The 15,666-nt window shown below is 37.0% G+C and overlaps 1 protein-coding gene across 2 annotated transcripts in view; it reads right to left on the bottom strand.

Annotated features, from left to right (window-relative positions):
* Positions 1 to 15,666, bottom strand: part of SLC67A2 (solute carrier family 67 member 2) — a 247,332-nt gene that overhangs the window by 171,078 nt on the left and 60,588 nt on the right. For both annotated transcript variants that reach the window (XM_078656131.1, XM_078656132.1), the window contains exon 2: positions 12,599 to 12,686. In XM_078656131.1, coding sequence (XP_078512257.1) covers positions 12,599 to 12,686 — 88 coding nt within the window. The remainder of the gene's footprint in view (positions 1 to 12,598; positions 12,687 to 15,666) is intronic.

Genomic DNA, 15,666 nt, shown 5'->3' with positions numbered 1-15,666 from the left:
AAAGAAACAGGTGCCCCAAATCCACTTGTAATGGATTTTTACGAGAAAGTAATTGTTTGGATGAAAAACAAAATTCCACCCAAAGAAGTTGATTGGGTTAAAATAGAAAGAACAGAACAGGAAACAAAAGAATCAGTTCATTCTTTTTATGAAAGACTATTGTTAATCTTTAAACAATACAGTGGTTATGAAAAATTAGATGAAAAAGACATGAGTCATTTTATCTATAGATTTGTTTATGGACTAAAACCTGAAATTGGAGAAATGATCAGAACTAGTATTGTCGGATGGCAAGCACTATCTGTAGATGATATTCTAAGAAAAGCAAAATATTGTAGCGATGAATTAGAAGTAAAACAGAAGAAGCTGAAGGAGAAAGCCATGTGGGCTCAGGTAAAGGTGGCTGAGCAACAGATTGCCAGCATGGGAAACAAGAACACTAATTTTGTTCAAACTGGAAATACAAACCAGATACAAGGAAAGTTTAAAGGTAATAATTTCCCAAAGAAATTTAGCCCAAAGATAGAAGAGCTGAAACAAAGATTACCTTGTTTTAATTGTGGCGAAATTGGACATTGGAGGGACGAGTGTCCTCATCCTCCTAGAAACTCAAAGAATCCCTTATTGAATCCACAGATGCAGAATGGTGTTAACCTGCAGCAACAGCTACAGATGCAACAGGGGTTAAATGAATTTAATATTCAGCGACAGTTACAACAACAGCAACAACAACAGGTGAATAATCGTCAAGACCAATTGCCACAACCACCTTTTCCGAATTGTGGGGGAGTTCAAAAATATAATCCAAACGTGGGATTTCAGGGATGTGAACAGGTAATAAAACCACAAAAACAGCAAAAGCAGCAAAAGGTTCAAATGCAAAATGCTTCACAACAATTTTTATTAACAGAAAGTCAAGACAGTGATTCTGATGATTATTGCTGACGGTGCCCGAGAGAGGAGGAAGAGTGTGTTGTTGGAGCAACTCTTGAGGTTGACCAGTCTGGTCCTTATGTAAACGGGAAAGTTAATGATGTAGACATCACTTTTCTAGTGGACACTGGTGCTACCCGTTCTACTGTTAGATCAGTGGAAATTGAAAACCTACCTCTCTCTGGGGATACCATCCAAGTTGTGGGAGTAAGTAATCAGCAAATTAAAACAGACTTAACTGATCCAGTACCAGTTGAAATTGGAAATTACAGAGACAAACACAGATTTGTGGTTTGTAACAGTAGTCCAGTAAATCTATTAGGCAGAGACATCCTATGTAAAATGAATTGCAGAATATATTGTTCTCCTGAAGGAGTTGAATTACAAACAATGGAGGAAGATGGTTTGTACAGAATGACAATGATGATGATGGAAGCAGAAGAAACAAAATTGTTTCCTGCATTTGAAGAAAAGGATTTACCTGAAGAGCTAAAAGAAACAGTGAAATCTGAAATATGGGATTTTACTGGAAATGAGATGGGTCTAATGAAGAATGTAGATCCTGTAAAAATTGCATTGAAACAGGGAATAGAATTTCCAAATACTCCACAGTATAAAATGAAAACAGAAACAATTGAAGGTATTACACCTATAATTGAAAAGTTAATCAAGCAAGGTGTATTAAAGGAAATGAAGAGTAGCTCTTGTAATTCACCAATTATGGGAGTTAAAAAGTCTAACGGAACATTTAGGATCGTACAAGATTTGAGAAAGGTTAATCAAATTGTCATTCCATGTTGTCCTGTGGTTCCAAATCCAGCAGTAATTCTATTTCAGATTCCACATGATGCTGAATGGTACTCAGTCATTGACCTTTGCAATGCATTCTTTACTGTTCCCTTACACCCAGACAGTTATGAAATCTTTGCTTTCAGATTCCAAGGTAAAACCCTTGGATGGACAAGAATCCCTCAGGGCTATACAGAAAGTCCTTCAATCTTTAATGAATTGTTAAAAAGATCACTAGAAGATTTAGACTTACCAGGTAGGTCTACGATGGTGCAGTATATTGATGATTTGTTAATAGCTGCAAAGACAAGAGAAAATTGTGTAACAGACACAATAATTCTGTTAAATCGCCTTGCAGAAGAAGGACATAAAGTGTCCCCAGCAAAACTACAGTTTTGCAAACAAGAAGTAAAATATCTTGGTCACAGAATTGCAAAGGGAAAAAGACAAGTAACAATAGAAAGAATAAAAATGATTCAAGCAATGTTACCGCCAAGAACACAAAGACAGGTCAGAATGTTCTTGGGAATGGTAGGTTACTGTCGACAATGGATAAGTGGATTTTCAGTAATTGCAAAACCACTACAAAGACTGACCAAATCAGATGTAAAAGATCCAATTATTCTCAATGATGCTGAGATGGAATCTTTTGAGAACCTGAAAAAGAGCTTATGCCAAGCTCCTGCTTTGGGTATGCCAAATTATGAGAAAGATTTTGAACTGTATTGCAGTGAGAGAGAAGGATGTGCATTATCTGTATTAATACAGAGACATGGAAATTTAAAGAAACCTATTGCATACTTCTCTGCAGTTCTTGATCCAATTGCAAAAGCATTACCAGGTTGTTTGAAAGCAGTTGCAGCTACAAGTATCAGCCTTGAACAAAGTGAAGGAATCATTATGGGATTTCCTGTGAAAGTTTTTGTGCCTCATTCAGTTGAAATATTACTGACAAGAGGTAAGACTCAACATTTGACAAGTAGCAGATTGACAAAGTATGAGAAAATCATACTGGGAGCAGATAATGTTTCGATTTCAAGATGTTTGAATCTGAATCCTTCTACATTACTGCCTGATTCCGAAATTGTTGATGACATTGAGACAGAACATGAATGTTTAGATGTCATGGAATTCTGCACAAAACCAAGAAAAGACATCAAAGACAGACCTTTGTCTGAATCGGATTTTGTCTACTTTGTAGATGGCTCATGCTTAAGATCCGAAGGAGGTGTCTTGAAAGCTTCATACTCAGTTTGTACAGTCGAAGATGTTGAAGAAGCATCATGTCTTGAAGGAGTTCGTTCAGCACAAGTGGCTGAATTGATTGCTTTAATTCGTGCATGTGAAATATCAAAAGATATAAGAGTTACCATCATTACTGATAGTCAGTATGGGTACGGAGTTGTGCATGATTATGGACAACTCTGGTCACAGAGAGGATACATGACATCAACAGGATCACCAATTAAAAATGCAGTTTTCATTAGAAGATTAATTGAAGCAATACAATTGCCAAAAGAAATTGCCATAGTCAAGTGTGCAGCGCATACTAGAGGAACTGATTATATTTCCAAGGGAAATGCCTTCGCAGACGAAACAGCAAAGTACTGCGCAAGGAAAAATTATTCTTACAATCGGAATAGGAGTAAAGAAACTGATTCAAATTCATTAATGCTAACAACTGTTGTAGAAACATGGAATGAGATTAGAGATTTACAAAACGAAGCAGATGATGAAGAAAAAGACCTATGGTTAAGATCAGATTGTAGACCACGTGATGAAGATGGAGTGTGGGTTTACAAAGATGGCAGAATAGTTTTACCAAATTGCTTGATTTCTGACATGGCCAGATTATATCATGGTCCTGCACATTTAGGAAGAGATTCTATGGTCAGACATTTTAGAGAAACATGGTTCAATACAAAATTTAGAACCATTGCAGAATCTTTTTGTCAAAGGTGTTTGTCATGCCAACAAATGAATCCAAACAGAAAATCAGTGGTGGGGACAGGAATAATTGGTCGAGAAGGTGGTCCCTTTACCAGGTTACAAATAGATTTCATTGAAATGCCCTTACACAACTGTTTGAAATATGTACTTGTAATTGTATGCTTATTCTCAAGATGGGTAGAGGCTTTCCCTACACGACATTGTGATTCAATTACAGTGGCAAAACTAATGCTCAGAGAAATCATCCCAAGGTACGGTTTTCCAGTCACTATTGAGAGTGATGGAGGAAGCCATTTTGATAACAAACTGTTGAAGTTAATTTGTGAAGCTTTGAGCATTGAGCAGAAAATACACTGTGCATACAGACCAGAGGCATCAGGTGTAGTTGAACAAATAAATGGAACTATCAAAAACAGAATTGGAAAAATGTGTCTAGAGACAGGAGTTAAGTGGACTGATGCTCTTCCACTTGTTTTGATGTCATTAAGAAGTACACCAGATAAAAAGACAGGTCTGAGTCCTCATGAAATTTTAATGGGAAGAGTTATGAGGCAAGCTTTTGTACCTGTAGGTAAACTGTTGAGCATAAATGACAGTGCAATTTTGGATTACTGTAAAAGGTTATCTGATATGGTAACTTCTGTGTCTAATCAGGTGGGAACTGAAGCTCAATCAAATGAAAAAGTTTTGACTCATGATCTGAGACCTGGCGATTGGGTCAGAACGAAAGTACATCGGAGAAGGAATTGTCTATCTCCTAGATGGCAGAAACCTAGGCAGGTAATCTTGATCACTACTAATGCTGTAAAGTGCAGAGGATTGAAGCGCTGGATTCATCCAAGTCATACTATTCCAATACCAACTCCTGAGAATTCTGATGTTGAAAGTGATACTACAGATGATTCTGATTCTGAAGCAGAAGACAGAACAGAAGGTGAAGTAATTCCAGATTCTGAAGATCGACAAGAAAGTCGACATCTGGAAACTGTGCCAGTGAATGGAAATCTGACAAGAAAAGACTTAGAAATAATTGAAATAGATTCTGAAGGTGAAGAGAATCTGTTAAAAGGAAAGATAACTGAGGATTCAGTTGTCTATATTGAAGACAAAGAAGCTAAACCAAAAGAAGTTTCAGACCAGGAGAGTATCGAAAGGCAGAGAACAAGCTCTGAAGTAAGGAACAGAAATCCGAAATCTGGGAAGCTAGAGGTAATTGAGGAAGAGGAGGAGAACGAATTACCGAGTACCAGTGATGGAAGACAAAGTGAAGTTCCTGAAGGAGTAAAATTGCCGAATAGAGAAGTTCCTGAGTCAATTGAAATTTCAGACTACGAAACTGAAGAAAGTGACGTGGAAGGTGGAAGTGAAAACGGAAAGAAAAGGACTTGGAAGTCAGAATCAAATAATTCTGAACCAAAGAAGAAGTATGTGAGAAAAGCAGACTACTGGCCTGGTGGAAGACTAAGAGTCAGATTGATCAAAAAGCCAATAGAACAAGTTGAAGAAATAAGTAGTCAAAAGAGTCCAGGAAAAGAAATTGGAGTTGGAAGAAAAATTGAAGTGATATCGAGAAAAGGAAAGAGAATAATTAGACCAAACCAGAAATACAAGTCTCCTGAGTGGACTTACTTAGTAATTCCACCTGTTATTGACATATATGATAGTAGTGAAGAAGAAAACGAAATCCAAGAAATTAGTGACAATGATTGAAGTACAAAATTATTAATTTGGCAAAAGGCTGAAGAAATCCTGTTAGTTGACACAAGGTCGAAGAAAAACTGTTTAGTAGAAGAAAACTTATGTATGACATAAGGTCGAAGAAATCTTGTTCAGGGTTATAAAAGAAAAATATATTTTAAAAGGGGGGTGTATATAAATTTTAAAATTTATTTTTATTTTGAGGCTAAAACTAACCTAAAAATGCCTTACGTTAAGGAGAGTACTTCAAAATGTTCTGTTTTTAAAAGATGCTGTAAGATGACTCTGGTGTGTCTGCTCATTTTAGTTCTGCTCTGGTTGATACTAGCTGTGATTATACCTTTAGAAATGAATAGAGAATTACACAAAGTTAACATAACAAGCAAAGCTTTGGTTAGCCAAACTAAACATAGTACATCTGCAAAAGTAATTGATCATCAGCCTAACATTCATCAAGATAAATCAATAGGTGATTTTTCAAGCAATACATTCACAAAACTATTGAGTGAATATGTAAAGGTAATGGATGCAAAGGACTGTTATGTATGTGTTAAGTTACCCGCTTCTGTTTCTGAGGGAGTAACATATAATATGCTTCCTCTCACTTATGCTGTTACATGTAGTGTATTAACTAGTTTATTTTATCAAACTGGTCGTTTAGAATATTACTATTCAAATTATGATGAGATTTTTGCTAATATTAAAATTGATAATGTTTTAAATAAGCATAAGAAAGCTAAACAATTGAGAGAATATTTCCTTGTTACTAACGAACTCACTTATGAGTATGCTTATAAGAATAATCTAACATGTAAATTAAGTGCTGAAGGAAAGAAATTTTTGAATATGGTTGAGGAGAGAAGAGCAATTTATAAGAGAAATGAATTAGTCAAGCAGACTAAGTCATCCTTCTGGCAAAAAGAGGATGAGAAATTAAATGGCAAAATGCTTGAAAATATTGCAATTCACATAGACAAACCTGTTAGTGGAAAGCTTTGCATTAGAAGAGATAATACACTTTTTGATAATTATTTTGTAGGTGCAAGCAACTGTGAAGATACTTATCAGATTATGGGAGGTTGGGGATTTAAAGGTGGAAAAGATCCTATCTTCCCTGGAATTTATTTTGTTTGTGGTGACAAAGCTTACTATAACCTTCCAGACCATTGGTATGGAACTTGTTATGTGGGAATTGTTTTTCCTAAAGTGTTTCATGTTGACAGAGATTCAGAAGGATTGTTTAAAATTCATAATTATGTAAATAGAGCTAAAAGAGAAACTTTTACCGAAGTTCTGGGAGATATTTTCCAAGCTGTAATACCTTTTGTTGGTATAACCCTAAATGCAGGGAGAATTAGAAAATTGTCCACTATAGTTGATAGATTATCAACTGACACTGCTGATGGGTTTCAATTAGTGAATGTTGAAGTTATTGCTATTAGATCCATGGTAATTCAAGATCGTCTTGCTTTAGACATTCTCCTAGCAAAAGAGGGAGGAGTCTGTGGCATTTTACATGTTCAACATTGCTGTACATATATTCCTGATGAAAGTAAGAATATTGAAATGTATATTAAGAATATTACACAAATGCATTCAGAGATAATTCCTTTAGAAGAAGAAGATTTTACAGGGAAACTTTCAAAAAGGTTTCAAGCAATTAAAAACTGGTTTCATAATATCGGAAGTTCAATTCTTGGCAAGATTCTGGCACCTTTGATTATAATAGTATTCATTTTTATTTTGACTAAAGTAGGTTGTTTGTTACATAAAAGAAAGAAACATTTGAAGGAAAAGAAGAGAATCTATAAACTCAGAAAAGAAGAGGAAAGGGAGATCGAGTTACAGGAGTTACATAGAGAGCGTCATGTTAATTGCAAAGATTATGCTGAAACAGACTTTTAGGTTTACTAATACAAATGAATTTGAATCGATTTCTTAAAAATTTAATTTACCAAAATTTTGAGTGCTGGTGTGGTGATTTGTTAATCACCAGATGAGGGAGTTGATGGAGCGAGATAGAAAACAAAATTTTGTTTAAACTCGCAAAGTCACATTTCCATAACATGAATAAAATTATTAATGATTTGTGATATGTCGTGCTAATATAACCTAGATTAAATTTTACACGTGGGGGGACTAACATGTGTGCTCATAAACGTGCATAAATGTTGCATCTTTTTGTTCGTGCAAAATAATAAAATAATTTATTGTTTTCGTTTTTGTCATTACTAACTGCTGCAAACTTAAAAGAAGCATGTGCTTGTTTTGCTTTTCCTTGTCTGTGTGATGTCATTTCTACTATTCTAGGTGCATATGGGTCTCATTGAAAAACGGAGACTGGTAAATATAAACGCTGCTTTATTTGTTTGCATTAGCTAGGTAACATTTTGATTAATCGGGTGGGTTAATTAATTAGTAAACCATGGGGTGGATACAGAATATACTTTATTTCTTACATTAATACTTTTCTTGTGTTTGTTTTATACTAGAAATCATAAGTTGCCTGCTTTTGAGGCCTAGTTATTTGAGCCGCAGAAAAAGAGCTGATCTATAATTCTGCAGAGAGTCACGAGACGCCCATTCTGAATTAAAACGTTTATTGAAGCTGCATTCACAAAGCAAAAACTGATGAGCTGACATCATTCTGTCGGACATGGCCAAGGTCGAAAGTGAACTTTTTGTCAGTCCTTAACTTGGCATCCGCGGAAGTTGCACTGAAAGACTATGGAAGCTGCGAGGATGACTTAATACAAAGTTGCAATCGCAGGAAGCTTTTGGCTTCACGTGGAAGAGACAATGGTCTTTGTAAGACATGATTTTGTGGAACTTTTTAAGAATCGGGTGACATGTCACTTGTCACTCTCAACCAATGGGACGTCGTAGATTTCTGAAAACTTTCCTTTGCTAGTTTAGTTAGCGTAGAAAGGTATAAAAAGTCATGCCCTTAGGGTTGGGCTGGCTGCTGCTTTCTGACTTTCCGATGAGGGTGATGTGCTGCTGGACTTTGCGTGGAGCACGTAAGAATCCTCAAAGATCTTTACTTTAATTTCTGTCTATTTAGCTCAGTTAGGGAAATAGGTTTTAGAAATGCTAAACTTTATATAATTTCTTTAAAATTGATTCAATTGCTTAAATTGTATTTTTCCATATTTCTTACCATCATGCTTGCTTTATTGCAAATAAATTTCATTTATAAAACTTACAACATATATACCATAATTTAGAAAATAAAATCTTACTTTTGACAAACAAGCTGGTCTTGATTATTTAGAAGTATAGGTTACCATTAGCTAGATCACGTCACCTATGGTGGTCGTTTAAATGGTTGGGTTTTATTCTAATGACAATATTCTTTCTGCGATTGTATAAATATGTATATAGAGTGTAGATAATGTGTATATAGATTTATTCTGACCACCTGATTCAGTAGGCCAAAAATATATCAAGTTTATAAATGGGTCCATATTTAGTATAGAATTTTGTTTATAGGTTATGAAGTTGGGTAGCGTAGTTTATGATATATTTTCTATAGCCCGCTGGATCACTGCCATGGCCTTGATGCTCTCCCCCATGCACCGCGGATTTCGGTTGAGGGTTCTCAACTGCCTGTTAATGGAATGTAATGATTTTTGTTGTAGGCGCTGAACTTCAAGCATGTTGTTTTCAAGTCCTGCAAAAACAGTATGCTCCTCTTCGGTGGCAGTGCTGCTCCTGGGCCTTGATCTCCGTGCTTCCATTGCTGCCACACTGATTTGTGCCTTTTCATGTCTAAGGATGTCAGACACTCCCTGGCTTGCCTCTCTGTCCTCACTTGCCTCCCCAGTGGCATCGAAGTCATCCTCCAATGGAGATAGTGGGGGCACATATGTGAGCTTTCTGCGCGTTATTGGTGTGTGCTGTGAGTCATCACTGGAGTGCCCATCATCAGGGTGATCCAAAGTAATTGGGACATCATCTCCTTCTGCACTGTCCTCAAGTGCCCTGGATTGTGCTGTGGAGGTCAAGGGGAACACATGATTTTGGGTTTTTGTCTGCGTTTTGGACTCAATAAAGTTTCAAACTTTTCAGTTGTCTGACTTCTGATACGGTCTTTTTCCCTTATCTGTAACCCACATTTTAAACATGATTTCCTATTTGTCATTGACAGACTATCCTCCATCCAACTACAAATCCCATGATGCATTGCTGTGTGTGATTTAAGGAGTGGAACGGAGTGACATGTGTTGTTTCTATTTTACACATTCTAGACAGTGTGCATGCTATGGGAAGGAGTGCAAAAATATTTCCCATGCATCTTACCTTGCCTGCTGGATGCAGGGTCGGAGCTGTCAATGTCACCCACACCACGTACACTCTCAGGCAGGAGAGTGGACTCCACAAGCTCTTCATGGGGTGTTGGCTGTGCTGCTGTGGATGGTTCCTCCCCCAGTCCTGTTTGACTCCTTTAGTCTGGCTGTGACCCTCTCCTTAGACCTTTGGCGCATATCGTACCACCTCTTGCGAAGTTCTTCGATGATACGATGGGTTACACCAACTGCATTCTCTTTCTCGAGTATTTCCTTTTTCTTGCTTCTGGGACTTTCAAAGCTTTCTTCCCAAAGAGGAGCTCATGGCTGCAGACCATCTCCTCTATCAGCAACTCCTGCTCTTTGTCTGGGAATTTATATGACCTTTTCCTCTTCTCACCCTCCTTGCCCTCATGTGGCCTCTAAGACTCCATTGGGGTTCTTGCTGTGCTGTGCAGCCTCCTCACACACTCCAAACTGCCTCTAACTGTGGCTCAGGCAAACAGGTGCAGCTAATCACTCCCACTTCCTGGTTGTGATGTCATCAAGCTGCACCTGTATTGTAGATTCCCGATTTTGCGATGTCTTATTTTGCGAATTTCGCAATTAAGGAATCGCAAATCAATAGTCTGAGATTTGTTTGCGATGTATAAGATATCGCAAAACATTAGCGATTTTTAAATACATCCCATTTTGCGAATCTGAAATTGCGAATCGCAAAATCTCGCTATTTAAGTTTCGCAAAACGGGATATTGATACATATGCCCCATAGTGTTTAAATGTGGGTATAATTCACTACTCACACCATGCTAACTTTTACTTTTCACTTTCTTGGTATTTTCTTTTTTCACTTGATTTAATGGGCTTTCTTTCATTGGTGTCATTTGGGCATATATATTCTTTGTCCTATACTATTTTTGGGACTTGTATTTTGTATTAAACAAATCAGTGTTTATCACCCTAGGTAAGTATGAGTATATTTTGTATCTGTTTTATATAAAAAAAATCACTATTCTGTGGTGTATACAACTTGGGATTCATCTGCTCTAGTACGTCAATTTTTTCAACAAGTAAGTATAGATTTGTATTGTTTTATTGAGTCATTATAAGTGATTTTTATGTTTTTTCTTTAGGACCTTCCTCTGCGACATGCCTTAGCTCCTCCCTTTTTCAGTTGACTATTAACTATGTTGCGCCCTGAGGAAGGTGCAACTGAAATTTTGGTCTTCACTGAAACGCGCGTTAGCACATATTGAAAATTAAAATATGAGGACCAAAATATTTGAACACTATAACTCATGTAAACATATTGATCCATCAAGAAATATGAAAAACATATGATTTTTGTTTAATATATTTATGAAGAGCATCTATAAATATATGAGAGGAAGGATCGCTATTTTGATCCTGGTTAGCCTTAAAATTATTGTTTTTTAATTTTATTGCTGTCGGGTGTATATTTATAGAGGAAGGATGAATGTGGTTTGCATGATATGTATGTAGTTTGAGGAGGGGTATGATTGCTACGGTGCAGGATAATGTTTGGAAGTCTTCAGAGCGAAAGTGTACTTTCATTAGCGAAGTAAGCATTTAGTCTGTATCCTATCAGACATTGTTTGTATTTGTGCTCATTTAGAATAATTTATATGAAACACTGAAGATTCAGAACTAGAATAATATTTGTCTTATATTAAATGTTTGGAGTATTATGATGTGCATGTTTAGAATCACATGGCTCTACTGTGACTTTGAGCATTTCCAAATTTATGACGAGATATGCTGCCTGACTTTTAAATCAGGCAGATTGTTCTTGTTTACTGTATGTTCTTTTCACCCCTGCTTCCTTGCTTTTGCATTGATAAATACAGGGGCCCTCCTTTCTTTTGTAACGATCACAGGGATAGTAGCCTGCTGGGGGTCAGTAGACCATCATGCCTGTGAGTGCTTTTAAATAAAGGTTTGTTTTTTTCAAATGCAGCCCATTTTCTTTAAAGGAAAACTAGGTTTGTTAAAAAGAAAAAAAAGAAACTTGAAAAGTTTCACTTTTTAAAAGTAGACACAGTCGATCGGGCCACTGCCTACTCTTAAAAAAGGAAGAGTTCCATTCAGATTCAGTATATGGAACGAATGCCTAAAACATGCCCCTTCCAATTACCGAATCGCAAACACAAATTATGATTTGGTAACATGTTAACGAATCGCAATTTGTGCTTTGTACATGTGTAAAAGCATTTATGCGGTATGGACCCATTAGTGATGGAGTCAAAATAGTTACACATCATCAAACCACAAACTGGCGAAACCAATAGGTCGACCTCTGATTTAGCAGCACATTTACACCTCATCATGAAGAAATGTATTTCGATACCAGACCTTATTAACTCAAGACCTACTGGCTTTGGCTTGGTGGTGGTGATGCTCTATTGATTTTCTGTTGTTGGTATTTGTGGCATTGGTAGCATTGCTAATGACAGTGGGATTGCATGTATGAGATAAATAATTTAACATGACCAAAGGTATGATGATTGAGTCTAGTTTTTACATGCAGACCGACTAATTCTCCAAACAACCTTAAGTTGAGAGAGCATTACTCTTCTGAGAGGAGCCAGAACCCACATTAACTTTAAAGAGTACAGAAAAATAAAAACCCTGCACCCACTTGAACGAAACTGCTGATCACTTTCGTGACAGCAAGTATCTGTTTAGTAGCTGTGCTGAAGAGGTTTTTAATAAAGGCACCGATCAGAGAACAGTGTATTTCTCTGCACTGCGTGCAGAATTTGTAACCAAAACCAGGCATTTTTCAGGACAGATGCCTTATAGCTTATGAATCATGGCTTCTGCATGAGACCTGTAGTAACCAGATCTGCTCTTACAAGATCAAAATACAGAACATTCGCATATGTTATTCTATGAATCGTTCACACGCTCTACTCACCTATCACTCCAGCAGCTGTTGGGCTCACTCCAAGGGACTTTATATGATGGCTCAGTAAAGGGACCACCATGCTCACACCAAACAAATCCTGCAAGTGAAAAGATGGTACTGTGTGAAAACATATTTTCTTAACTGGATAGTTTCAGGAGTTAGTCTATGGTTGCCAAGTTAGTTTTCCACATTCTGAACTAAATGCAAATTTATTCTAATTTGCAATGAGAATTATGTCGGAATATCACCCCAAAATGTTTGATCTACGAAAACATTGATTCCAGAATGTCAATGGCAAATATATTAGCAAGGAATGGATACTCAATATATTCTTAATTCCACATTTTAGCACCGTGAAGATATGCATATCTTCATGGTACATACATGAGGAGTTAAGAATAATAGATTTACACCTACATATTTACTTACTTGGACTATTTAGTGGTAGTTTATTTTCTGGTAAATATTTTGGTAGGTTATTATTAAAAAAACTATATTCTGGTAGTAGATCAAGTTACTTTCCCATATTTATGAATTTTGGAGACACTCATTTTGATTTGTTTTCTGCATGCATCCGTTAATGGTGAAGGAGTCGCAAAACGTTGTAAGATGTGCAACTGTTTAACTAAATAAGTGCTGACAGTGCTAGTCTCACTAATTTAGCACATTGGTGCTATAAATTTGTGATTTTAAAAAGTTAGGCTCGTAGAGCTAAGAATGCACCTAGAGAACCAAGTACCACCCTTTAGTACAGAAACTACAGGCTTAAAATATAAGTCGTCAGATTCCAGAAAGGTCTTCCTGTTACAACGCACTCAGGGCCAGATGTAGGAACCCTAATACTGGTCGGTAACGGCCGAAATTACCGAATTTCGGCCGGTATTAGGCATTGGGGATGTAGGTGGCTACATTTCAGATTCGGTTACCGAATCGGTATTTAAAAATTCGGTAAATTACCGAATTCTTAAATACCGAATCGGTAAATTACCGATTCCGAAATGTAGGAAGTGCTCAAGTGAGTGCTTTTCATCTGTAAGGATTCGTTATTTACCACCAACTACAAGTTAAACAATTTTTTGCATTTAATAACAGTGCCATGTGGCAGACATACATGCCCTTAGGGCATGTATGTGTGCCACATGTGCACCCATGCACAATTCAGGGGTGCAACAGGGTGTCAAAGTGGCAGCCACCCTTGAATGTTTCCCCCCTTTTACCGAATCGGTTAATACCGATTCGGTAATTCCCATTCATTCCTTTGTGCCTACAGGCCCATAGGAATTAATGGGAATTACCGAATCGGTATTTACCTACCGAATCGCACCGATTCGGTAATACTTACCGAGTTATTACCTACATAGCATTTACTGATTCTAAAATACCGAATCGGTAAAATTCGGTATTTTAGAATCGGTAAATGTAGTTTACCTACCTACCTCTAGCCCTCAGTCTTTTAGCAGAAAAATGCACATTAATTGTATGTCTAAGAACAAAAAAGAATTTATGGCAAAATTCGAATCAGTGATAAGTTTTTGTTGCAAACTAGTGTGGACGCATAACTCCACCCCAAAATGCAAATTACCTCAAAATGTTACTCAGAAGTTTCTACCCGATTTGATCTTGCACATAAAGGCAGCCGTCCTAAAATGAATTTAGCAGAGTAGCAAAAACAATAACTGGGGCCAATGACAACTGAGTTCTAGATAAGATAGAAGTTAAAGGGTTTTAGCACCGAATTTCAAAATCAAGCAGTACGGGAAAATGTCATGAAGGCCTTAATGCAAGTTATGGAGAGCAGTCAAAATCAGAAATTTGTCATAGTCCCAATTACAACACAAAATCTAAACAAAATCAGGTAGCTTATCTGATAAGGGAAAATAATCAGACTCATCCCCAGAATCAATGGTTTCTTATACGAAACACTTGCATAACAAATTAGGAAAAACGCAGTCTCTTCATGGTGTGATGGCAAGTAAGAACTTATTTGGCAAATCAGAAGTTAATACGTTAACATGTCACTTTAAAGTACATAAGCAATAGCCCATTAAGAAAGCAGTTTCCGTGCCACCTCCATCCGGAGACCGTCTACCTAATATGAAACATTTTAATAATAACACCATTGCACCAATATATAGAAGCAGGCCCAGCAACCACACTACAGCGGAAGGGCCTTGAGAAACTTGCAACAGTTAGAAGCCCTAGAAAGTTCATTTAGGGCCTTATATTCAAACAGTAGGAAAAAAACATTAGACTAGTTTGCCTTGGCTACTGTAGGGCCTGTGGGAAGAATAGATGCATAAGGGGACGAGATGGGAAGGGAAGAATACAGGAGTAAAATTAATGTCAGAACAGCATCCATATTAATCCATAGTTTTCATAAAAATGTGGCTGTACTAAAATATGTAAATAAAGCCTTTTATACGTCATATTAAACTTGTTTCAACTAAAATAATGTTAATTCAGCCTTTGCGTTTTGGATCCAGCAATAAAATCATTATTCATTGGTATTACTTTTTGCACAAAAATAAAGCTTGAGAAGAAATGTTACCACACTAGTTTCTACAATACAGACTTTCTTCGGGATACAAAGGAAGTGTGGTTGGATAGCTCCACAATAGATGGGGACTTTCAACTTGCCATAATCAAATGGTCATCATGAAAGCACCAATTGAATTTTAATGAGCGAGTCTTTACCTCGTGAAAGCAAGAACTGTGTGCACCTTTTCTTGCTGGATCAGTTCTAAGTGACAGACTTGTGGTTGAAAAATATAGCGAGAATACCGAATTAACTTAAAGTTTAATGCATAATGATGCCAAACAGTCCATGGGTCATGGCAGCAGTAAGTTTGTGTGCAGAACTATCTAGACAAATGGATTTGTGATTCGAGTTGGCCGGTGTGTGAGACATATACATCCAATCAGACAGCAAGTGTTTTTAGAAAGTGGATTTTAAGGGAATGGTTGTGTCTAACAGTGGGTTTAGGTAGTGAGCGGGAGATTTCAGATGTGAAGACCTAAAGGAGACATTTTAGTCCTGTTCCCTCATCCCAATGAGACTGGCTTCTCTTAGGCCTCTC

This window comes from Lissotriton helveticus, chromosome 8 (genome assembly GCF_964261635.1).
Source record: "Lissotriton helveticus chromosome 8, aLisHel1.1, whole genome shotgun sequence".
Taxonomy (NCBI): Eukaryota; Metazoa; Chordata; class Amphibia; order Caudata; family Salamandridae; genus Lissotriton; species Lissotriton helveticus.
Note: the sequence above shows the minus strand (reverse complement) of the source record. Positions and strands in the feature narration are given on the sequence as shown.